Below are 26,764 nucleotides of genomic sequence, written 5' to 3' on the forward strand. Positions count from 1 at the left end.
ACTCTGCCGCCCGTGGAACCTTCCGCGCTTTAGACAAGTGTGCTAGCGACTGTTACCTATGAGAAGACCCATGCTCATGAAAAGCTAGCCAGGCTCTTTCGTTATACAGGCCGACGTCGTGACCGTAAACACCGGTGAAGAGGGCGAATAAGCAAGCCGGCGCCCGACTGGGCTCGATGTATCGGCGGAGTGGCGCCTACAGCCCGACCACGAAGCGCCTAAAGGTCAAAACAGTGGCACAGTTAACAGCTCTCGCTCGCGATAAGGGTACCTTGGGGAGAAAAAAAAATATAGTGCTGAGCGATAAACAGTCTTTCTTTATACGCAGTGCCCACTGACTAGCTGTGTTTACGCTTACATCCCCTTCTTTTCGTTCTCTCTCCTTTCTCTTTCTTTTTTGCCTCTCTCGCCGCAGCCCCAAAAGCGTGCGCACGGTGGCAATTATCCGTCTTCGCTATTTCCGTTTTCAATGGGCCGCCTTCCAGTAGCAACGAAGCGGCAGCACTAAGTTCTTAACACTGCATAAATTCCTGCGTCCCGGGCCGCGTCACGACGAGACGATTTATCGTCGGAGTTTCGAAGCGTACGCACTCGGTTTTTTTTTTGTTTTTTTTTTTTGCACGGCGAGGCCCAAACACAATTGGGAAGAAAAGTGAATGTTCAGGCATTACACCCACGGTCTTTTGCAGAGGCATGTACTGCGACAAATATAGAACGCTGCAAAATGGCGATGCCTGCGCGAAGCACGCAATGCGGGCAACGTGAGAAGGAATGAGAGAAAACGCTAGAGACAAAAAAAAAACATCATTCAAGGAAATCCTTCTTCGACCGAACCAAGGTATAAATAAATATCTTCAGCGGCAGAACTACACGAGCGCATAATATGAAGAAGCTAGCGTAGGAAGGTTCGCCGCCCTTGTATATAGGATGCTTCGGCAACGTAAGCATGGCAAGTAGAACAACACCACGAAGAAGGAAACGGGAAGTGCCTTGGCTAATGCGATAAAGACTCAAATAATGACGGTACGTGTGTGTGCCTTTGGGCAGGGTAGGAGTAGTGAGGGGGCCAGTGCGGCGCGTCGTAAACTTCAAAGGAAACCCCTTTTAGGCGCATTTTAGGCGCTTTGAATCTCTGTACAATGTAGCTGATAGCCATTGGTCAGATGTCTTGAAACTAACAATAATAACATCTGGGGTTTAACGTCCCAAAACCACGATATGATTATGAGAGACGCCGTAGTGGAGGGCTTCGGAAATTTCGACCACCTGGGGTTAGTTAACGTGCACCTAAATCCAAGTACACGGGCCTCAAACATTTTCGCCTCCATTGAAAATGCAGCCGCCGCGGCCGGGATTCGATCCCGCGACCTTCGGGTCAGCGCTCGAGCGCCATAACCACTAGACCACCGTGGCGGGGCGCCTTGAAGATAGGGCGCACTGGGCTATATGCAGCCTTTTCATTAGTGCAGCGTCTTCTTAATTACGCTGGTAGGAGAACAGAACAGGTCGGCTCAAATTAACGTAGGCGGTACCTCCGCTTGTAGATGTAGTCCGCTTGAAGCCACAAGCTGATTAGCTAAATGACAGTGATATTAGCATGTTGTCACCCACCACCCTCTAACTCCCTCGGTTTTTGTTTCTTTTTTTTTAAACAGCGAAGCTCTTCTAGGGCTGGGCGGGACGACAGATGAGTGTCCGCGTCGCATGTCACTCTCCGGTTCCCAGACATACCCATAGCTGGCGCAACTGCCTCGTCCGCGGACGAAGCGGTAGCCGCACAGTGAAACGGGGAAGGGCGGCTCGAGCGCGAATAAAGCCTAAAGTCGCTTTAACAGGGGCGGGTGTGGCAGGGGCTGCCACACGTCCTTTCCCCTGCATCTATACTCTACAAATAACTTAATCACAGACACCCTCACAAAATCATAAAACATCAAATAAAATCACAAGGGAAACACAGGAGAATCGCAGCTCCGCTGTTTCTGCAGATTTCACACTGCGTGGAACTGGGGTAAGATTATTTTTCCCATTTGCTAATAAGACTCACGGCGCGTAGTAAAGGTAAGGAGTGCTTAGAGAGTATTTTCCTTCTCCTTCGAGCAGTATGAATTGATGCGGACAAACAAACAAGTGCGTCGATGATCTATCGGGTTCGTCCATTCAGCAATACTTTTACACAAGTAGCGACATCACCCGAGAAAAAAAAGTGCCGGCATATTTCTCATTCGTTGAGGCGCTGTACTTTCATAAAGAGCAAGCATGGCACAGCGCGGCTGTTAATTTTACGCATCGCCTGCCTGAGACCGATATTATCAGGAATGCTAGTGAAAGTACTCGCTGAGTAACTGAAATCATAGATACTGCAGGGTTTGATGAACTTCCGGAAACCCTTGTACACCTGTTTATTCTTTTTAAACTACAGAACAAAAAAATCACAGGATCTCATGTAAGAAACAAAGACTGCTAAGTACATCACGAGTTATCTCGCACTATAAGCTGGGGACCCGCACGAAAACTCGTTGCTTTTGATTTTTTTTAATATTGTTCTTTTCCCATACGTGAAACAGCCACCGTGGCGGTGCAGGATTACGATGCTCGGCTGCTGACTCGAAATTCGCGGTTTCGATCTCCGCCGCGAGGGTCGCATTTCGATAGAGGTGAAATGCTAAAAATCCGTGTACTGAGATTTTGGTGCACGTCAAAGAACCCCAGGCGGTCAAAAATTTCGGAAGCCCTCCATTACGTCGTGCCTAATAATCATATCGTTTGGCACGTAAGAACCGAGCACTTATTATATTATTATTCCAGTACGTGAAACAGTGACGTTTGCTGGGCATATGTAAGTCCACTGCCTTGAACCTGTTCGTAAGTATGCCTGAGATACCCTCGATGCCTTCCATTAACACATATGCCTTAGTAACCTTTCTGCAGCTATCATCTATCAATGGTCTCCTCCTCCGCAAACGTTTTAAAAACTTTGCAAGTTCTGAAACAACTGAAATAACTCGTCCGCTGTTTAGAAAACGACTGCCTCATGTATTGTTGATATCCCACGACCAGAAGTGCGTAAATTGACATTTATACCAAGCAACCACGTTTTATCACACAGACAGCAACGTTTCTGCGGCTACGTTTGTGTTGACGAAGCATAAGCGACCGCGCGTGTATTCTGGGATTAGGTAATATCCAAGCGTCCGTATTCCCTATACCGCCGACAACAAGCTTTTTAAGGCGAATCAACAGATGGTAAGCTCTCTATCAGGTCACGCGAGGACATTGGAGTTGCTCTTATAGCATTCTCTGTCCACCTTAAAAAAAAACTTTTTTTTTTTACTGCGTAAGCATTTTCAGGCCGATTCAACGAAAAAACAGTTCGTCCATCCCTATGTCACGCAGGACGATCGCAGCTATAAACAAATAAATAAAATAAGTTTTAACTGCGGTGCTTAGAATTCAACCCGGGTCCTCATGCTCCGAAGGCGATTGTCTTAACCACTGCGGTATGCATCCGTGCTTGCAAAATATGGATATGTGGGACCGACATGAAGGCGTTGTTCTCGCGGTGCAAAACAAATGTAGCAAGGTAACATTCCCTATGAAGGCTTCGATGAATTTCGTGGAGAGACAGACAGACAATGAACTTTATTGAGATAGTCTTGAGGAGCACCGCAGCCGTTCAGGGCGGTAGCGCCGTCGGCCGCTCAACGTGGAGACGGGGAGGCCAAGCCTCGCCGTCGCGTCGTGGGCCCTCTGGACGGCCCTTAGCTGGTGTAGTAGATTCGAGCTCCTTAGCTCGGAGCACCACTCTTCTTCAGTGAGGCGTTGAGGGCCCCGTGGAAGTAGAAGAAAATCCCTCTGCAGGTCAAGATGTAAAGACGACAGGCAGGACTGCACAAATGAGAAAAATTCAAACTTTGCGAAATTTTAATGCCAAACAGGCGTGTCAGCGTTCGCGGGGTGCGCGTGCCACGGGACAGCGCCCCGTAGCATGCCCCCAAGTGATATAAAGAGGATGAAACGCTGAACCGTGCTAGATAAAAGACGAAAGACGCCATGCCGATGGCGCCCGAAAACGGCGTTCCAGGGACGGCCGCTACCTACAATAATACTGAACCCTTACGCATGGCTTAGACGTATAACTCCCAAAAGAGATTCTGCGTAACTTCTTTTTTTGGTAAAATGGTTGTACAATAATTGTACAGTACACATAATGCCTACTATGTCTCAGAAACCACCTGTACTAGAAATTTGGCTTAGGAGTGCTTTTGTCTTGGCAAGCGGGTGCGACATTTGCGAAGTTAACCAGCACGAAAGACGGGACGAAAGACACATGTACAAAGAGGATCAGCACTGGTCTTGCTTGTACGTGTGTATTTCGTATCATCGTTCGTGCCGGTTAACTTCGCACCTGTACTAGTTAAAGTGAAGTCAAAGTATTTCACGTGACTTCTATACTTTGACGCAGGTTATATATGTCAAAGTATTTCCCTTACACTCAAGTCATTCACAGACTGACTGGTGCATCACGGCTTCATTGGGGCCCTAAATTTCAGCGTACTGTAAACACCGCAATATACCTATACAGCGAGGTTAAATGTGGAGAAAGATAAGGTCAATAATCGTCTAAAATACAATTTTCCAGGGAAGGTGTAAGTGTCAATGGCAGCGTCTATGGCTGACGCTCCCAGCATCCGGTTTAGTTGCTTGCAAATAAAGCACTGCCGCTAGCAGCGTCTCATTTCGCCTTTCGTGAAAATGGCGTTTCTGAACCTTTAGCAAATGCATTTGCATCTGCTCTACACGTTCTATAGCACGCGTGATTTTATATGCAGGATTCCCGCGCGCAAAACTGCCATCGAACAGAGCGATATTTTAAGCAAGACTGCCTTAGGTAGAATGTATTCCCTCAATGTTGTTCGAGAACGTGAACTGGTCATTCAGCACTGTCGCTCGTTTCAGCACTGCCACATATCTCCGCGAAGACTCAACTTTTCGTTTCCCTTGCGCATCAGTGCACATTTAAGAGAAGGTTCTGCCAGTAAGTCACCAGTAACGAGGCAAAATGGTCGGCAGAGTAGATAGGAAACGTCGTGCAAGGCTCATGCATTGCACTTCTCTTCCGTGACCTGACTGCGCAGATGGTGTTTGCGGCGTACCACTCGTATAAGCCAATGGCCGCCACAACGCCATTTCGCTCTTCTGCAAAAAGGGGCGGGCGGTTCGTGCAAGTGGGCCGACCGTAAATCCTTGCAGAGCGTTTACATAACGAGCCCTGACGGTCATGAATATACGTGAGCTCTTACGGGTCAATGGGGTCAAGCATTTATACAGTCAGCTTAGAGGCTACCCGTGCAACCTAACATTGAATTCGACCTCACGAAAGGAGGAAGGCAAAGACATGGACGAGATGCAGGGGAAGTGGGATTTATATCTCCAGCGGAGAAACGAAACAAAGTAAAAAGAGAGATGTGAATGAAGGTAGAGCTGGAAGAAACCCGCCGCGTGGCTGTGTAGCACCAACAGAGAGATCGTAGGATCAGCAACCTGGTGTATTTCATGCAAGTTTTGTTCCCAATAAGGCACACTGCCGACAAGCTACCTTCGTGTCTATCCTACCGCTACAGGGGATAGAAGCCCTCAGGCGGGTTTGCACTGTACGTCCGTTCTTTTTAGTGGCACGAGTGGCATTGTTTGCCATGTTTCCAGACCACCCTGTCAAGCACCCGTGCGACTTGTCCGAAATCCTTGAAAAAAATAAAAAATAAGTATTTAGAAGGGATGAAACGGGTTAAGCTAAGGGCTCTTTAAGATAGAGTTGACATTAGGGTATGTAAAAAAAAAAAACAAAGTTATAAAAATAAAAATGGAATATAATTAGTGGAACTATGGAAGGGATGGAATGCGTTAAGCTAAGGGTTGTATATAAGGTATGTCAAAAAATAACGTTCTAAAAATAAAATAATAAATATAATTAGTGGAAATATAAAAGGGCTGGAATGGATTAAACTAAGGGTTGTATATGATACAGTGGACATTAAAGGGACACTAAAGAGCAAAACGATTTTTCTCGCATTAGTAAAGTAGTCTTCCACGATACCAAAAACACCACGCTTTCTGCGCGAAGACGCTTAATAAGCGAGAAAACGCGCAAAAAGAAAATACAGGTGGCGACGCCGCCTTGGAATTCCCGCACCATTTGCCGTGACGTCACATATTTTTGACGGCGCCTGCTAGGGCCTACGTACTTCCTCATTGGTCAAATCGAAGTACATTGTCCTCTGAGGGGGCCAGAGACTTGACATAACGAGTTTGTGGAAATTTCGTCGAGCCAGTGGCGCAAAATACGTTAAATGCTCTTTGGTCTATTTTACGTCACGAATTACAAAGTTCGGCGCGAAATTTAAAAATGAAACTTTGAACTTGGTTTTCTCCTCTAATAATAAACCTATGGTGGTGAAATAAACTACACAAGAGTTCTCCGAGCACACTTTATCAATCTAAACCAATTCGTTGTTTCTCTTTAGTGTCCCTTTAAGGTATGTCATCAAAATAACATTATAAAAATAAAAAAATAAAATATGATTATGGGAAATTAGCACAAACAGCAATTGGTAGAAACGATTCGACAAATTGGAACGAAATTGACGCTTGTGGTTCAAGGGAAGAGTTATATTTTAAGGCAATTGGTAGAGGCCTTAGACGCCTCATCAAACGAGAAAAGGGACCGTCGGCGTCAACATGAACGATGCAAAAAGTCACGTGATCACATATTACTGCTGGATGACACGTCATAATCTCGTTGCAGATTTTAAAAAAATAGTTGCGTCATTATGACGTCATTGTGACGTCATCACGCGAAATCAACGCATGGTCAAAGGTGTGCCAGAGGCAGTGCAATGCCAGGTGAGGTGCAGAAGGCTTGCAATACTGCCGATCCTAGAGGAAGTGCAAAGCCACGTTAGGTGTACAAAGCTGTGTGCATGTTAGGAGCGTAAAGGGGAGGCAAGGATCAATACATCGACTGAGAGGATGGCTCACAGTTAATCACACGTTTACCAACACAGTCAGTGCGAGCGCCATTCTCAGACCCATATGTCTTGAATTAGGGTCGCTTTACTTTTGATTCCATGAGATCGACGACAGCGATCCCAAGGTCATGCTCAAGCTCCCCCCTCATCCCCAGCTTCACAAAGGGCGAAGAAAAGAAATTGTTCCAGCACTACTGTTGCATTATTTGCGCTTGATACACACGAAACCCTAGGAAAGTGGTCGATTAGCTCAACGTTCTGACCCACAAGGAAGCGCCAGTGAACGCATTTCTCTTAACCATATCTAAATAATGATTCACTTCACAATACCTGCTTGTGCATTCCTGCCTCATGGACGTATAGTGCAAACTAGCACGTATAGGAGAATTATTGATAATCAATGGTTCCACTATACTGTAGAGGCGTAGAGTACGTTTTAACGCTTTAGATGACGCCTACAATCGTTGGCGAAACGCATTCAGGGCAACCCCTAGCTACTGGTTCAAACACAATTGCCGCACCGTCGCCAAAATCACCCTATAAGTTAGGCGTTTCTTTTTTTTTTTTTTTCTAAAAAAGCCATGTCCACTTTAGGCAGAACTGAGAAAAAAACAGTTGTTTGCTGCTAAAAATATGGTCGAGTCTCCTGCAACAATTTTTTGCCTTGTGTTCATGTCACCAAAGTACCGCAAACCTACATTGCAGTTAAAATGTATAAAAAAAAGGCAGAAGTATATAGTCAAATGTATGTTGCGCACTGCCGTCTGTATTCAAGAGTAAAATATCAATTTGGCTGTTATCAATTGGAACGTTCATTTGGACTTGAATTCGCTACGCAAAAAAAGTCTAAATCGCAGCGAATCAACAATATCGCAATTCTTTTATGCTTTCATTGATGCCGGCCTTTGTTGCATGTGCACAAGGGCGATGACTACAGACTTGTAGAGCGGGTGGTCATTCCTCGCAACAGGCGCAATCTTATGTACAGTCGGTAGCGTTTTCTTGTTCTTGACATCTACTGAAGGCTTCTAAGCATGCTTCAGCTCTTCTTCCTCGTCGTAGCTTCTACTTAGCTGGTTTTATGCCGCACCGTTTGGGATCACTTCTGCAAGGAATAGTTCGGTGCCCACTCTCTTCATTTCCGTAGTCTTCTATTTCGAATATACCGTCTTGGAGCGAAAGAAGGACATGATACGTACTGTAGCGCAAAGCTCGAAAATAAACATTAAGAGGCAGGCAGGGGTCGGAAAGTCGGTCCCTTAGTCTTTCTATTCGAGTTTTGTACTGCAATTTATGTCCTTCAGTAAGTACCAACTCGCCCCCCCCCCCCCAGAAAAAAATAATAATTGTGGAGCGAAAGCAGGATAGCAGAGCAACTATAGGTCACAAGTGAAACATATTAGATGCGGCCACGTTGGGTGTTTTGGTAACGAGATGTTGCGCAGCGCTGGTTTAATGGATCTGGCTTAGCTTGATTCAAAGAGGTGCAGGATTTGGCTCATTTTTTTTATTCGAAGCAGCTTTTTTCAGTGCACGTTACAATCAGGAATTGCCCCATATTAATTAAAAATGTTTTTTAAGGGAAAGACACTGATGTGTGCTTTATATTCGCGTGAAATTTAGCCCAGTTTCGGTTTCTAGATTTGGCTCTTTTAGAAGAAAAACTCCTTAAATGGTCTTAGTACGGTTCAAAATCACGTCACTCAGGCATTGCTGCTGTTGGAACTTCGTCTTCATCAACCTGGCAGACGCCGTTTATCATCATCGTGACTGCTGTTACGACTGGAGTAGGGCCCTTCGGGTGCGCGCTCCTCGAGCTGCCGCTCGCTAGAGGACACGAAGCCATCTTTTCATCTTTTCTTCATGTTCAATTAAAGTGTTCATTCGGACGTGCCGTCTATTCTTCTAAACGACAGTCTGGTAGCCGGCGGACCTTGAGGTCCACCACATGGTGCCGAAACCCGGGATCTTCCGAACGACGCCTCATCGATTCAAGGTGTCGCGCTGCGACCCCTGAGCCTTTGGCGAAGAGTTCCCGGCTGCCGTCTGACCCATGGAACGGCTACTCCGACGACGCAAGTGCTTGCGCTCGCAACTGGATGGCATCGTCCAAGAAGCGGAAGGCCTCCTACGAGAAGCAGAGCTGTCATCATCACAGGTCAGCGTTTCAATTCACCGAATCAACGCGATCTACGCACAGATAACGAAGATCAATGAAAGCCTAATAGACGAGACGCCTGACGAGCTGATCGAGGCAGAGATTACAGACGCGAGCAAATATGGCGACAAGATTGTCACATTGACGGCAAAGCTTCGCTTTGCGATTGTGGACAACCAGTCGTCTCAAGCCTCGCGCCCGACGACGAGCCAGGCTTTGACGACGACGAGCCAAGCTTCCGTCAGTTTCAGGTCGAGACTGCCGCAACTAGAACTGCAGAAATTCGACGGCAACCGCCAAAAATGACATCGATTTTGGATGCAGTTCTCGACGGCAGTGCACAACAACGATGACCTCAGCGCTGCCGAGAAATTCAACTACTTGAGCACGCTTGTCACTGGAACTGCCGCTGCAGCCATTTCCGGACTCCAGGCAACGGGAGAGTGCTATGAAGACGCAATAGATATCCTCAAGAAACGCTTCGGGGACGAGAGGATTATCGTTCAGGAACATCTTCGAAGCCTCTTAGATCTCAGGCCAGTCTTGTCGTCTTCTAGCACCACCGAACTTCGAGACCTCTACGACGAAGTGCAAGTACATGTCAGGAGTCTCAAAGCGCTTGGAACAAGCCCCAATACATACTGCTCCATGCTACGGGAGATTCTCTTGCGAGTCCTACCATCCGACTTGGTGCTCAAGTATCATGAACTTCACAAGCCGACGTCAACTGCGCTATCAACGATGCAAGCGCAAAGGGACCCACAGGACAGGACGACAGAAATCGAGAAAGAGCTGCAAGATCTTCTGGAGTTCCTCGAACATCAGCTTCATTGCAGAGAAACTCTGGCGGCGTGTGCGTCCCCAAGACCTGAAATCCCTCAACCAACTGGAGAGATGCCGCGACGAGTAAGGCATCGTACTATGTCGTCAGCAGCGTCTCTGCAAAGTGTGCTGGGGAAGCCTGATCCATGTTTATTTTGTAAGTCGACGAAGCATCGTGCCGAAGTCTGCGACGACGAAACGAATTTGGCGGTCAAGAAGCAGATTCTCGCCAAGGCCGGGCGATGCTTTTGTTGTCTCAAGCAAGGTCACATGGCAAGAGACTGCAGAGGAAGGCAAAAATGCGACAGATGTTCTCGGCGACATGTAACATCCATGTGTGACCCGGACTTCCCGAAGAAGGCAAACGAGGCTTCTGAGACAGCAGTCAACCTCCTCTCGGAACAAGCGAGCCCTGTTATATTATTGCAGTCCTTGACAGCCAAGATAGCAGTCACGATGTCTTCAAGGTACTACAGGGTACTCTTCGACGGAGGGAGTCAGCGGAGCTTCATCACCATCAAAGCATCTCGCCAACTTGGCTGCGAGCTGTTGCAAGAAGAAAAGGTGACAGTTGGAGTTTTCGGAGGTCACAAGATGCAGAAAACTCCAACTGTCCAACTCCAACAAGATGCCCAACAAACAAGATGCCCAACAAACTCCAACAAACTCCAACTCCAACAAGATGCAGAAAACTCCAACAGATGCAGAAAACTCCAATTGCAGCACTGAGTATTTGCTCAAATTTGCTTAAATCTGGCCGATACTTTATAATTTTCACGTGCCTTCTATAAAAAAAGCGATTTTCTCTTCTCACTGTTATGCAAAATGGGCTTTATCCATGCGGGCTGTGGCTGCGCTTATCCTGTCTTTAGGCGTCTATTCCTTTTGTGGTCGTGCATTTCGCGCAAGAGCCTACTCGTTTATTTTCGTGCAACACTAGTCCAACAATATATTCCTGTTTTCGCCTCTACAATATTTACGGAAAAGCAAAGTCCTGGTGTATACTGCCGAAAGATATGCTGGTCCTGCCACATCGTATCTGCTTAAGTATTAGCTGTTGGTATTACAGACGAGCTCAGTTCTCTCACTGAAAGCAACTGGTGTTGTAATCCACGTCAGAAAAGAAAAGGACCCGAAAACTTCCAATGAGCCTTGAATTACACGCCTTGACGGCTCTAACGTACTTAGAGTCACTGCAGAGCAGGGTTGCCGTTGGTGGCTGTTTTGCGCCAAATTGGCTACTTTACGACCCCGTCTGGTGGCGAAAATTTCAGGTTGGCTCCATGGCTACCTTCTGGCTACTTTTGAACTTCTGCTTTTTTTTTTCTTATTTGGGACTTGCAGAGTAAATAGAACTGTTTCCAAGCTTTCCTGTCGTGTCAGTCAATGCTAGCGCGCGTCCTCCCCCCACTAGCAGGCTGGTGCGCATCCAGGCACACCAACGCAAAGCGTGGCGCGTCTGCAAATTCGGAGTGGCAAAGTTGCGTGCATGATGACAAACGTGTGGTTGATGCATGCTGATGCTACGCCAAGTTTCTAATGCTTATGCGCAGCGCGTGTTCTCGTGTGAACTTGATAAAAACGCTGACCCGCAACAAAATGAAGCTGGGTGGTTCATCTTCAGCCAGATATCACTGTGTGGAGCTGAACTGATTTAAAGGTAGCTCTAGTAATCAAATTCGGTGTGCGGCTTCAAGGAAACTCTGCTTCAACGTTTAATGTTATTGTGACTTGGCAGGAATGCTCAAAATTTACTCTGTATCTGGCAAGAACTCCATTCTACGTGAACTATATGCAGGGGCACTGAATTTATTATAATTTATTTGTTTATTTGCAACTTATGTGTGCCTTGAAGACCAAACAAGACGGAAAAAGTTGTTTCTATGGTCTTGCTTATTCCAAATGCTATTATTTATTGTTCAATAATTAAAATTCTTCTGATAATACCGCTTCTGTTGTATTTGGCTACGAATTTGGCAGTAAAATTAAATAACATCGCTATTTTGGCTACTTTTAGCTGTGGCTTCAGTTCTGTCTCCTTTTCAGGTGCACGCAACTGCAACCTTGCTGCAGAGATGTTTTTAAATGCCGCGTGATATTTAACTTTATCGGACCCCGCCGATAAAAAAGTAACCGTTCTTCAAGCGGATTGCTTTACTTTGGCAAGGTTTTTTTTTGTTGTTGTTGTGCTTGGTTTCTTGCCGATAACCGCGTCACCAAACATATGAGCAGACAGCAACAAAAAACAATGCTCTCATGGCAACGGAATGCGAAATCAGCTCGCTGCAGGGGCACTCAAGAGCGTCGAACCTCTTTACGTGAATCTGAATTCCAATAAGCGTCTAATATGCTCGAGTAGGCTTATTCGTAACGTATTCAGTTCACGCAGGGCAGGGACTTGTTTCCGTCGCACGTTGAGGGCGACAAACCACAGGGGGCTGTCGACGGCTGCGCGCTCCGCAGCATCTATACTTTTCTGCAGTTACATCGCTGTGGTTCGTGATTCGTGCTGGCGGAACTTATCGTGAATCTAGATATTCATTTGAAGGGTAAAATGGAGTAAAACACTTAAATAAGCAATTTTTTCGTTTATTAGTATCATAAATCGTCATGAGCAGCAATTATTTACTTCAAGTGTAAAAGCTTTTTGCTAAAAGTCACAGGCAGGAGAAAAAAGAAAGCTATGCTCTTGCTCAAGAGAGCAAAGGGCGCCACAACGTTTTGCGTCACATTTTGACGTCTTCCGAAGTGACTGGCCACCTCGTTTCTCAATCAACGTTGTGTAAAGATGGACGTTGCTTATATTCCCTGGTTTTGTTTGCCGAAGTGTCTTTCTACTGACACGTTTTGATTGCTGAAGTGTGTTGCTGTCGTACTTGATGCGCCCCCCGCGATGTGCGCAACCGACCGCATGCTGGATCGGCGCTTTCACCTCTCCCACGATCGTTCCGCGGACATGCTGCTTAACTTTCAAAATATGTTTATTTGCAAGAAGAATACGACGATACTCCTGCGGCAGGCATCGATAAGTTTAGACGACTGGCGAGGGGTTAGGCCCCTCCTACGCTCGAAAATGTCGCGCGCAGTGTGATACGTGCATGTTTAACACGCGTACCAAATGGTTTGGAACATAGTAATGCAGCACACCAATGTTATTTTTAGCGAAGCCACACTGACCGCCAAAAGAGCTTCAGTATTAAAGAAGCAGCAGCAACTCTCCCTGGCTTTGCAGACCAAGACCGACATTGACAGAGTCGCCAATGTCCACCTGAATTTGCCCGGATGTATCAGTACTCATATACTCGGTCATACGCGCTATAGGAGATGCGGAACGTGGTAAGAGTGCCGCCCTGATAAACCTGCGGCGGTCACATGAACCGCCTTCGATAAACGGACACGGCGCTTAGCTATCTTCTGGCACGCGACGCTTTTCCCTCGGGCGGCCATTCCGCAGCCGAAGACACGACACTCGTTCGGTGCGCCGATCTCGTTTTAAGCGGTTTTTATCTCTCCCTTCTTCTTTCTTTATTTGTAAATATTTCATAAGTTCTTGTTCCTTCTTCTTGGCGAATTTTCTTTAGAAAGAGGACTCCGGCAACGTTGGCACTCGTCCGGCCGCGGGCAGCACTGCCCCATGCAAGCGTGTAGTTGCGTCCTGCCGCGTGGCTGTCGCGCGCACCCATAAGGAAAAGCCCTTAGAGCTTTAGAACGAACTACGCAATCAGTCGGCGACGTCTTCAGATTCGCAACTTTTCAAGGGAACTTGAAACTCGTCGAATGGCGGCATTCGTAAACTGAAAACATAGTAACTCCCCCAGTGATATCATAAATGTGAAGGAAAAGAAACAGTGCACGCGTTCACATATTTCGGTGCTATAGGCCCCGTGCGCTGCTGTTTCAAATCGGACCTGCAGCGCCACTGCGGCGGCTGCTGGCGAAATGTCCATGTTCCTTCCGCACAGCCGCGCTTGGCCGCAGGACGTTGGCAAAGGCCCCTAAGCGTATGTACGCGTCAAAAAAAAAAAAAAAAAAAAAAGTCGACTTCTATCTGCTCTTGCGAGTTCGCATGTCATAACAGCTACAAAAACACGGCCGGGAAACTGCCGAAGGTGCAATTTTATCATTTTCCATGGAAGTCGTTGGAACTCAGCCGTTCGGCGCGCCAGATAAGCAAACGCGTCCTGTCTTCGCGCGGTTTCTTTCGCTTTCTATCCAAGTCACTGGTGTCACTAAGGGGATTCAAACCCCCTCCCCTCCTCTTGTATGTGTATGTGTACACGCACACATACAAACGCACGGACGAGCATACATAAATTACGGTTGAACCCCCCCCCTCCCCCCGAAAAAAATTTTCAGGCTACGCTACTGCTCCAGGCAATATTGACACATTGTTGCTTCCCTTGTTCCTTTTATTTAGCCCGAACGGAGGTTTGTGGCGAGGCAAACCAGTCTTCTGCATTGTCCACTTTGTCGGCTCTGCGCGACTGTCGGGCTGAGGGGCCTCAGGATCGGCTTTATGATCGGAGGACCTAGACGAAAAACACAGTTGCACATGTTGAAAAATAAAGTTTAGCAAAGTGTTCGACGTACTAACAGCGCTAGAAAACTAAGAGACGGACCCTTCATGCGGTCTCTATTTTTTTATCGTTGCTAATATGCCATTTCAACTATCCAAGCTTTCTGCTAATGCGCGCCCATCAAAGGACAAGCGACGTGCGAGGCTGCCGATAAAAAGTATTTTCTATCGTATGCCAAGAAAAAAGTTTACTCGCTTCTAAACGCACGACGTACTCCACGCTCTTTATTTGTGCGACGCATATTCCGGATATTTCCGACGGACCGACGACACTGTGCGGTTTTTATCTCACGCAGTAAACATGATTAGCGGCATACAAGTCGCCACGCCGAAGTGAACTACTTCGTTCGAAGTATTCATGAACGTTTGCTATTCGTCCGTAGCTGCAGAAAAACAAGCGGGGCTCGTTTTTCGTTGCCATTTTCACGCATTGACGTTCACCGCACACAACTTCGAGCAACGCGCCGGGAAGGGAACAGGGACAAAATGCGCTAAGTGGCCGCATTGGCGCTGCGCACTCGGAGAGCGATAGGGCCATCTACTGAGTGCACGAGGCCTATAGGGATACAGCACGATACAGACGGAAACATGAGAACCACATTGGCATGGTGTGGTGCTTCTTGTGCACCGTGTAATGAACTAAAGAAGAAGAAGAGATCGTAGCTCCAGTATTCTTTAGACACGACCACATGAAGCCATTAGACAACGAAGCCAAGGAAATCATGAGGGGCGTCATCTGTAGTTCTTAATTAAACTGTAGTAATAATGGGACGAAGGAAAATGAAATGGACAAAAAACAGCTTGCCGCAGGTGGGAGCAAACTGATGACCTCCGCATTGTACAACACTTGGTGTGATGGTTTGGTTGTATCCTTGGTATGATGGTGTAATTTTGAAGTACTGCTGAATGAATCCACTGTTTGTGCGTTGGAATGTACGTACGTCAGCCAAATACAAAGTACCTTTGCAAAGCTGAAAGGCTGCATTGTACCCTACACTCCCCCTACCCCCGTCTCGCTTTTCACTCATCGCCTAGGAATACTATGGCCCGAAATGTCGTCAGCGTTAAGAAAGCAACCCACCAATTTGTCTAACACTTTAGCACCAGATTTTACCTTGCAATTAATAAAAAAAGGAGCCTGCCATCGTAAACACTTGGCATTTCGGCCATGCGCCTGCCCATCACTAACGCAACAATTACTAACGGACGCCCGGCGGTACTTCATCACGGACCCTTACTGACGATGAATGTGATTTTCCTGACGCATGACGTGACAAGCTATACTGAGATAGGACTGCAAGGCGGGCGAGTTAGAACCTATCCATTGTTGGTGTAGCGCACAAACGGACACGACACGAAGGAAGAAAACGGGACAAACGCTGTACTGAGAGACACACGCGCATGCACAAACAAATCCCAAATACGTCATGCTTCAGCGAACGCCCGCTGGCACGAAACAAAGTATTTAGCAAGCTGCTCTCATGGCAGCAAAGTAAGCGACCCGCCCGAGAGGCGTATTCCCCCTTCGAGGAGCCACACAACCGCGATCAATTCCCCGGCCTTGTAGACGGCAGTATGCGGACACAGGACGTGTTTTTTTTTTGTATTTTGCTTATATTGCGACATACTTATATCCTGCCTTGCATCTCGCACCTAGTAATTGCTTATTAAAGGCATCTGAGTAAATACAGAGTGTCATATCTGCGCTAACACTTGTCGGAAGGTGCGAGCGTGTTCCATGGCCACCCTCTTTATTTCGGCCCTGCAATGTTTGCAGATAAGATGGACCTTACGCAAGAACACGCCTGGAGGTGAAAATGCATCCATCATTGAGGCTATGTGCTGGGCTTCTCAGTGTCCTTCCGCTCCCCAGAGGCGAAGAAGACGTTACGAAGCCGTGGGCAGGGAGCCGAACAAGCGGCGCCCTTTGGCAATAATTTTATACATCGGCGTGCGAGGCGACGCGGCAATCACGCGGCAACGGTGTGTACGACGACTAATGAACAGTGTGCACTCATAACTACAAGAGGCGCTGATATCACTCCCCATTCCCCGCCTTTTCGGCTCAAACCGCCGCCGATTGCCTTGCCGATAGGAAAGCGCAATTTTCGTAGCTCGCCGCTGCTCGTGGGCCATGTGCGCAGCGGATGTTCGCTGCTGATGCTCATCTGTAGATTACGTGGGTGCACACTACCAGTACATCTAATTTCACCCTCTCTTCTACAATATTTTCGCGTTGCCCGCACTTGGCAGGCTGTGATTGAATGCGTCGCTGATTAAGGAGGGAGCTGAACGGCGAGCTTCATTATGAAGCGGGTTAAGACGCGTACAACAGGCGGCCACGTACGCTTCCTTTGGGTTGAACAGGTGCCCTTAGATGAACTCTGAGCTCACCTTGCCACAGAAGCTTCCTGAACATATCCTCAGTTATGCCATGCTGCCGATACCTCAGGATAAGCAGACGCACCTTTTGGCCTTGTCGCTAACCCTATAATTCAGAACAAAACTTTACTCTGGTGCCACAGTTGCAAGAAGCGTAACGTTTTAAAGTGTTGTGTGCTACGGCACTCCACATAATCTGTGACGTGGTAACCGCTTCGCAATAGAGCACGGAAACAGTTACCATGACAGTTGAGCGGCAAAGATAAAGAACAAAAAATTCGAGCACCGACAGCCTCGTTTCAGAAGACAGCATTTGCAAACAGTTCCAAATTATAAATAAAAGTCTGCCAAGACCAAATGCTGGCACATCAAGGATGAATTTGCCACCAAACTAATCTGTTTAGAAGGAATTTCGTCTCTCATTTAGGATACTGTCAAGTGTAGCGGCGCTGAAGGGCGTGATCTTTTATGTAAGCGTTCGCTGAAGCGCGTAAAATAAAGTGGTGAACGAAGCATATTACCGAAATTTGTCCATGTTGCTAAAGTCACAATGTAGCGCCACAAGCCAGTTCGCTGCTTTGCACGACAACATGACTATATTATCATATTATCACATGACTCAGCTCATATTTTACATTTGGCATGATGCCTACACACGAACAGCGTCTTAACACTCGGAAGAGACGCGAGTGGCTCTTGAATATTTCAAAAGAGAGGTACAAAATTACGCGACTTAAAACGTTTTTCAGGCGACGACCTTCCTGCTATATATAAACCAATTTCACAAATATCTTGATTCCGTCATTGCAGTTTGTTTAAGCGCTTTGCTAAGGACTGCACATCCTTCTTTTTTCGGTCTTTCGAATTTTTTATAAAGCCAGCTGATTTGGCCGGTGATTAATCGTAGGTATACAGGTGACATGTTGAGGGAAATAACTTGATGCTAGCCATCCTGATTGAATTCGCTAACATTCTCACTCTTCACTGAGCCGCTTTTGCATCACTTGGAAAGGTGGCGACAATATTATCATATTTTTCACGTGGTTCTTTTCCGTGCCTGCGAAGCAACGTTTTTACTGAGACAACGAAAACAGAGATAGGGTAGTCTAGTGTTAGTTACAGAAATCTGGATGCTGCAACATTTTTTCTACCGCACTGCTACGTCATTTGTAGCACATTGCAATGTGCACGGCGGCGGTGGATGCGACAAGCTTATATGTCCTTGTTAACAAGACAAATTAATATTTAAAATATATAGGAAGCTGCGTTTGGACATCTTGTGTAGGAGGACTGAATACAATATGATCGATAAAACTTGTTGAATGTATTTTGTGCAAACTTGTCTTCATGCGCGCTCATCTGAAAACATCGGGCACTGTTTCTACTTGCTGGATTTACGAAAAAAGAACTCGTGTTTTCCGTCGTCGTTGTCAATTCCGTGCTTGTTCCCATACTCTAAATATGGAGATACTAACCCAAACAATTGCCATTGCAAATATATTGCTTAATTATTTAGCCAATCAGATTTAAAAAAAAATGGCCTGTGTAACTAAAGTCGACTACGAAGAACCTGCCGTTCGTCTTCTTCGCTCAAGTTGTACCACTTTGTCTTATGAGCCGATTCAAATTAGTAAAAAAAAAAACAAAAATTGGCCGCGTATCTGCGTGCGTCGCTGCAAATGTCGTCTAAAGACGATAGAAGAGGCGCTGCGTGAGATATGGACGCCATCTGGCAATACGTCGGGAAACATGAGTGCTGTGTTGCGGGCTGGTAGTCCCGGCGCAGCAGCAGGCGAAGACCGGCGGTGACCAACGCGACCGGCGGGGACGCCAGCCAGCCCGAACACGTGGTTTGGCGGGAAGCGCCGAAGCAGAAGGAGCGTCCGCACTCAACGAGTGCTCTCCATACACTCTTTTATTTACACGTCGCCTGAGTAAAACAGGAATGCCAGAGCGGCACCCCATGGCATTCATACAGTGCAATACGGAACCGAAACCGAAACACAACAATGAGCTCGTGCAGAGGGCACGGAGGAAGACAAGTTTCAGCGCAGTCGCATTTTCAGCGCAGCTTAAGAAACTAGGCTCTCTAGAATTACGTATCTATGTATTATGTATTTTCTATTAAAGGAACACAGCACCTAATACTTACCTAGTGATGTTGCGCCTCAGATATGCGTAATATTTGCTTTTTGATCAACAATGTACACAAGTATGAACCTAGTCATCCGTTCAAGGTGGCTGGCCCTTGGGCAAGTGGTTCAACTTTGGCCGGGTGGCTGAATCGAGGGACGTGCCGACAAACAGAAAGACAGACCAAAATTTAGGCGTTTAAGTTCCCCAAGAAAGACTATCGTCTTTAAAAACATATGGTATATCTCCCCTTTCTGGTCCTATACTTGTGTCGTGTAGTGCAATGCATTTACGCTTCATATGCAAAAAGCAAAAAAAAAGGGCATTTCACATTTTGTTTTCCTAAAAGAACACCAGTGGCGAATACGTGGCAATGCGAAAGGTAAGGCAAGAGGTATCGCATATCACTGGTGGTGCTCTCATTTTGTAAGATTTTGATTTATGCGTTCATATGCGCAGTGATATTCGTTTTTTCTTTGCATATCTACGCTAGTTTGATTGGTTAGTATACGAGGTTTCACTTCCCACGGCGACTCAGGCTATGAGAGACGCCGTAGTTGAGGACTCCGGTTACTTTCGACCACCTGGGTTCTTTATAACGTGTGCTGACATCGCACGTACACGAGGCCCTAGAATTTCACCTTCGTTGAAACGCGACCACCGCGGTCGGGATCCAACCCGCGTCTGTCGAGTCAGCATCCGGTCACAGCAATTACAGCGCCACCGCGGCGGCTACCACACCCAGGCGATATTATTCACCTTTTTGACAGAGCATGCAATGTTTCTTTTTTTTAGCCTCAACTGCAGTATAGTGCGGAGGTTAAAGCGGTTGCTCTGCAAAAATACATAAAACTCAACTGCATCGCTTGGATGACTTCATTAACATCCTAATGTTCAAGCTTGCTCGGTAGCCAAGGGTAGAGGTAGTTGTGTAAATCTAACTAATTAGCGCTCTTATCAATTCAGTTCTTCAATTGTTGAAGTGTCTTGCGTGTGTACAGAAACCGTGCGTTCGCAAACGTGTAATTGGGTGCGAGTGCTAGAGAATTTACAACACGTTAAATAAATAAATAAAAAATACATAAATAAATAAATAAATAAATAAATAAATAAATAAATGCACGCCATACATACTGAGTCACTTTACGTGGAGAGGCGTATTTCGCGAAAGATAAGCGAATGACATGGCCCACGCCCCTGGAACCCATTGGGCATTTAAACTCCGGCGGGCGTCCAGTGGATGTCCACTTCTGGATGTCTTGGTCGTCCAGTGGACATCCGCGAATAGCCGATAGGCGTACAGCGGACATCCGCTGGACTATAAGGCGCACACTAATTGGCAATCCAGCGGATGTTCCACGGGTGTCTAGGTCGGATATTCAGAGGTTCAACGGACGCAGGAGCTCTTTTTTATCGTATTTATATTTCCATTGCCATGGAGGGGAAATATGCGCGTGGCAACCGCAGATCAACCGTAGTCGCTTCGTCGCTTGCAACGATCGAGTAAGATGTGCGGGCTCAAAATATGTGTATGTTGTTTTAAAGGGCGTCGCCACCTCGGCGTGACTTAATTTGCACGCCATATCGTCAAATATTAAAGACGATAGTCTTTCTTAAACGCATATATTTTGGTGCCCGCCTGTCAACCGATATTCAGCCCCCCTGCTAAAGTTTAACTACTTTCTGAATGTCCAGCCATCTTGAGCTGGTAGCGGGGTTCATAATTGTGAACATTCTCGATCAAAAACCAAATATTACGCATATCTGAGGCGCAACATCAATACGTATGTATTAGATGGTGCGTTCCTTTAGTAGAAAATATATCGTTACATAATTCTAAAGACCGTAGTGTTTCTGAGGCTGCGCTGAAAATGCTAGTGTTTTTTGTGCTGTGCTGAAAATTCGACGCTGAGCCAGATGCGGCGATTCAATAAACACCTGTGGTGGCCATACTGGCAGCGTGCGGGTTTTCTCGGGCGTGGCGCGCTATCTGCGCTGTAAGGAATGACCGAGGAGTTTTTGAAAGCGATATATAGGCTTGACTGCTGTAATTAAGTACTTGAAAGGGGTAGTGAATTATGTACATCACATTTTCTGTTGAAAATTCGACCTATTGCGCGCATGATGGCCCTCGAATACATATCCTTGATTCATAAGTACCGAAAATCAGAAGTTCGCAAATAAAGCCCGAAACAAGTTAAAATCGTACGCGACTGGCGATATGTCCTGCACGTTATGTCCCGAGGACGTCCGATGGAGAAAAGCAAACGGACTTAAACATTTAATCCGACATTGATATTCATCGGATGTCCCCTGGACAAGTGCTTAGGACGTGGACGTTCGGATTTTATTCGGATGTCCGAGGGAGTTTCAATGCCTGTGGGATTAAACGGTTTGAGAGCCTCAATAAAGAGACGTTGTGGGGCGCTCGCATGGGCGTGACACAACGCACCGGGAGTCCTGTTACTCCGTGTCTCCGTCTCGTTCTCTGTTCGAACCCGATACAACACAAGTTACGACATGGTGTCAGAAGTGGGGTGCAAGTGGTGAGATCGGGAACGACAGCAGTCGAAGTAGAGACCACGCTGCAGTAGGTTTCATTGACCGGATTCACGGCGAAAGCAAAAGGCACCGGTGGACGCGAAAGAAGAACCAACATGGCGGCCAAGCAGCAGCCGAGCCAAACGTGCGTCGGTCTCGCGCCATCGGTGTAGCCGGAATCGACAGGTCAAAACCACGCGTCTAGAGTGCACCCGCAACAAACGGACAAGAATTTGCCTGTGAGCATGAGCAACGAGCGCACCGCAAGTGACCACAACGACAACGGTCAAGGACAGATCACGATGGCAACAGGTGGGCCCCAGCAGACGCCGCTGGGTGTCGGGTTCGCACCACCGGCGCCGTTGGACTTCCAGAGGCCAGAAGAGTGGACAGCGTGGCGGCAACGCTTCATGCGTTACAGGCGAGTGTCGCGTTTGGCAGAGCAAGACGGAGCAGCTCAAGTAGACGCTTTGATTTATTGTCTCGGGGGAGACGCGGAAGATATTCTAGCGGCGTCGACGCTAACCAAAGAAGAGCAGGAGAACTTTGAGAAAGTGATTGACATGCTGGAAAATCATTTCATCGGTAAAAGAAACATAATATACGAAAGGGCAAGGTTCAATCAGAGGCGGCAGGAGCCTGGAGAGACAGTGGAAGCTTTTGTGACTGCTTTGCACAGATTGGTAGCTCACTGCGGATACGGAGCACTGAAAGATGAAATGGTGCGCGACAGGCTAATTGTGGGCTTACAGGATGCAAAGCTGTCGGAAACGCTACAGAGCTATCCAGATCTCACGTTGGAGACTGCTGTACAAAAAGCTCGCCAGACAGAAGCGGTTCGAAAGCAGCAAGCCGTGGTAAGACAGGAACACTTATCCGGAGAATCGTCTGTTGATGCCTTGCGAAAGGCCGGTAAAGGAGCTCCTCCAGAGCTGCTCAAGCAAAAACGTCCTTCAACACAAAGAAAAGGGCACCATGGTTGTAGCAGATGTGGTGGACATGAGAAACATGACCGCATCAACTGTCCGGCTTCTAAGACAAAATGCCATTCTTGTGGGAAAAAGGGGCACTGGGAAAAGATGTGCCGATCAAAAACGCTCAGAGAAGTACAAGAAGGTGCTGCGCCAGAGCAGGTGTGGACTTTGGGAGCCCTGCGTATGAACAAAACAGCAGAGGCGTGGAGAAAAATCATTGATGTCGGTGGAGAACAGATCAGCTTCAAGATAGACACTGGAGCAGATGTAAGTGCAGTGCCGGCAGGAAGTGTGACTGCTGTTAAAACTGTTACTCCGACCACGACAAAACTATATGGCGCCGGGGGACAGCCACTTAAAGTAGTAGGCAAGCTTCACGCGGTACTTAAGTGTGGTGGAAACACTTTCCGTGAAGAGCTCTACGTGGTAGAGGACTTAGAAGAGGCTCTCCTTGGACGTCGAGCAAGTTTAGGCTTGAAACTTGTGCAACTTCTGCAGCAAGTCACAGAAGATTCCCGAGAAAAGTACCAGGCGAAGTTCCCTGAATTGTTCGCCGGGATAGGAGAAATGCAAGGAGAGTACCATATCAAGCTTAAGCCAGCGGCCAGACCAGTATCCGTCAGTACTTCCCGCAGAGTTCCCTTGCCGCTGCTTGAAAAGGTGGAGGCCCAATTAAAGGAGATGGAGAGAAATGGCATCATCAGAAAAGTGGAAGAGCCAACTCCATGGTGTTCAGCAATGGTAGTTGTACCCAAGCCGAATGGTGAAGTCAGAATTTGTGTAGATCTGACTAACCTCAACAAAGCCATTGAAAGGGAGAAGCTGGTACTTCCTTCAGTGGAAGAAACGCTAGGAAGACTGTCAGGAGCCAAGTTCTTTACGAAACTGGACGCAAAGGCCGGATTTTGGCAGGTGAAGCTCTCCAAACATTCGCAATTGCTCACAACTTTCATAACACCATTTGGAAGATTTTACTTTCAAAGGTTGCCCTTTGGAATAACCTCAGCGCCTGAACATTTCCAGAGGAGGATGACTCAGGTCCTTGAAGGCATGACAGGAGTTCTGTGTCATATGGATGACATCTTGGTCTTCGGAGCAACGCTTCCGGAACATGACAGGCGGCTGGAGGAAGTTCTGTCAAAGCTGAGAGCTGCGGGGGTGACTTTGAATGAAAAATGCGAGTTTGCAAAAACGTCGGTGAAATTCTTGGGTCACATCCTCAGTGAGAAGGGCATTCAACCTGATCCAGAAAGAGTGAGAGCAATAGTAGATTTTCCGGTACCACGCACAGTAACAGAAGTACGTCAGTTCATTGGCATGGTAAACCAAGTGGGAAGGTTCATACCGAACCTATCCGACAAGATGAGACACCTCAGGGAACTCCTCCGAAAGGACATGGAGTGGAGGTGGGATGCTCAACAGCAGCAGGCATTTGACCAGGTGAAGAAAGACATCCAAGAAGCAGCGACACTCACTGTGTATGACCCCAAACAACAGTTGATAGTCTCTGCAGATGCATCTTCTTTCGGTCTTGGTGCTGTGTTGTTGCAGAGAGACAAGGACAGTCGTGAAAGGCCAGTTGCATTTGCGTCTAAAGGACTGAGTGAAACGGAGAGAAGATACGCTCAGATTGAGAAAGAGGCATACGCTATTACATGGGCATGCGAACGCTTTGAAAAGTTCCTTGTAGGGACGAAGTTTCATGTCCAGACTGACCACAGACCTCTGATCTCATTGCTGGGCGATCGAGAACTAGACAGAATTCCAGCAAGGATTCAGAGATTCAAGCTGAGACTCATGCGTTTTGACTACTCCATCGAGCATGTTCCGGGTAAAGAGATGTGGATTGCAGATGCACTCTCGAGAGCCCCAGTAGAAACTGCAGAGAGTATGGAAGAAGAGGTCGAAGCATATGTTCAGATAGTGACAAGTTTGCTGCCAGCATCGAGTGACTACCTAAAAGAAATAGAGTTTGCACAGACTGATGACCCAGTGTGCCGACAAGTGAAAGAGTATTGCACTAGAGGCTGGCCAGGCAAGGGCAAAATTCCGCCTGAGATTGTCTCCTACTTCCAATACCGAGACAGCCTCACGGTGCAACAGAATTTACTTGTGAAAGACAACAGGTTGGTCATTCCAAAGTCTCTATGGAAGAAAGTGCTTGGCCAACTGCACGCGGGACATCAAGGGGTGTCCAAGTGTAGAGAAAGGGCGAAACTGTCAGTGTGGTGGCCAGGACTAAGTACTCAAATTCAAGAGATTGTCGCAAACTGCACGACCTGCATCCAAGAACGGACTCCAAGAGTGGAGCCCATGATTGAGTCAGAGCTACCAGATTATCCATGGCAGAAAGTTGCTGCTGACCTGTTTGAACTGAAAGGCAGGCACTATTTGATCGTCGTGGACTACTATTCCCGTTATATAGAAGTATGTTATCTGCGGAACACGACTACGGATACGGTGATAGCTCTGTTGAAATCGTTGTTTGCCCGTCACGGAATACCAGAGACGTTTAGGTCAGACAATGGACCCCAGTTCACCTCAGGGAAGTTTGCGAACTTCACAAAGGAATACCAAATAAAGCATGTCACGAGCAGTCCGCACTATCCCAAGAGCAACGGTGAAGCAGAAAGGATGGTGAAAGTTGCCAAAGACATCCTCAAAAAAGCTGAAGACCCAAATATAGGACTCCTCATGTACAGGACGACTCCTGGACGCAGTGGATATACTCCAGCTCAGCTCCTAATGGGAAGACAGCTCAGGACTACTTTACCTACACTGCCATCCCAGCTGACCCCTAAGTTGCCCAACCATGAGGAATTCCGCCGGAAAGATAAAGAAGAGAAGCGGAAGCAAACCCAAAGCTACAACATTAGGCACAAAGCCAGCGATCGAAGCGAAATGACCGCAGGAAGTCCAGTATGGGTGACAATACCTGGCACTACAGGCCGGCTCGTGAAGAAGAACGACAATCCAAGATCATGGGTCGTCGATACTCCACGAAGACAACTCGTTCGGAACACACACCATTTGATTCCAGCCCCGGCAACTAGGGAAGATCACGCAGACATCGAAGATGACCCAGTGGAAGCAAACCAAGAAACACCAGGAACGGTGGCTACATCAAGGGATGAAGAGGACAGCGTTGACCCCGCCTTGAGTGAAGAAAAGGGCGTGTTTTCAAGATATGGTCGACGCATTGTGAAACCCGTCAGGTACCGGAACTGACCAATTCTTCCGCTTGGGGGAAAAAGAGATGTGGGATTAAACGGTTTGAGAGCCTCAATAAAGAGACGTTGTGGGGCGCTCGCATGGGCGTGACACAACGCACCGGGAGTCCTGTTACTCCGTGTCTCCGTCTCGTTCTCTGTTCGAACCCGATACAACACAAGTTACGACAATGCCCATTGGGAAGTTTCTCTCACTCATCAACATGTTTGTTTAGGTGCACCGAATGCTGTGTCAGTCCCACAGGTCTTGGCAGAGGCGCAACAACCGCCTGTAACTATGCTACGACAGCGAAAAAGAGGTCATAGCTTGGCACATTTAGAGCATCGTAAATCTTTTCGCTAAACGAGACACCGAGGGGTCATTCTTGAATACAAATGTTGTATATCAAATCAGCATCTAACACGTATTCACCAGAAGACGCAAGAGTATAGAGAGTTTCACTGTTTACTAACACAGGCCCTGGACCGCTTCCGGTTTCCTGCGCTGGCGTAGGCTAGCAGGATTGGCGGGGAACAAAAGCCTTGGCGAGTAGCCCGCAGAGTTTCAACACTTTTCTCCCTGTTTCTAGCAAAATATTTCAATTAAATATTCTTCTAAGCTACACACAACACTAAAAGAGTCAGTCTTTAACTATAAGCGCCTTTCTTTTATGTGAAACTGGAAAAAGAGTATTCCCTTACTCTGACAAATCTTAAAAAAACGCTTTACGCTTCGGTGTTGCAGAATAATAAATGAGGTGACCGGAAGTTTCTTGGGGTACACCACGTGCTCCTGCTATTGCAATGTTGAAACCGTCTATACATATAGAGATACAAAAAGAAACTGGAAGTGCTCCTTTTGTGCCTGTCCATCTTGTTTTGTTTCAACTTGACAAGAAGCATGCGGGCATAAAACTCATGCATACAGCTGGGTTTTTTTATTC

At 47.0% G+C, this 26,764-nt stretch overlaps 1 protein-coding gene across 1 annotated transcript; it reads left to right on the top strand.

Moving 5' to 3' along the window:
• Window positions 1-23,973: 23,973 nt before the first annotated feature.
• On the top strand, window positions 23,974-25,839 carry LOC119379813 (uncharacterized protein K02A2.6-like). Its single transcript, XM_037648957.1, has one exon. It carries the CDS (start codon window positions 23,974-23,976, stop codon window positions 25,837-25,839), a length of 1,866 nt encoding a protein of 621 aa, XP_037504885.1.
• The last annotated feature ends 925 nt before the right edge of the window (window positions 25,840-26,764 follow it).

Source organism: Rhipicephalus sanguineus, chromosome 1, assembly GCF_013339695.2.
Source record: "Rhipicephalus sanguineus isolate Rsan-2018 chromosome 1, BIME_Rsan_1.4, whole genome shotgun sequence".
NCBI lineage: Eukaryota > Metazoa > Arthropoda > Arachnida > Ixodida > Ixodidae > Rhipicephalus > Rhipicephalus sanguineus.

Bases quoted from the DNA above. Each gene is read 5' to 3' on its own strand.
- LOC119379813 (XM_037648957.1), top strand. From the start codon at position 23,974: ATGAGACACCTCAGGGAACTCCTCCGAAAGGACATGGAGTGGAGGTGG.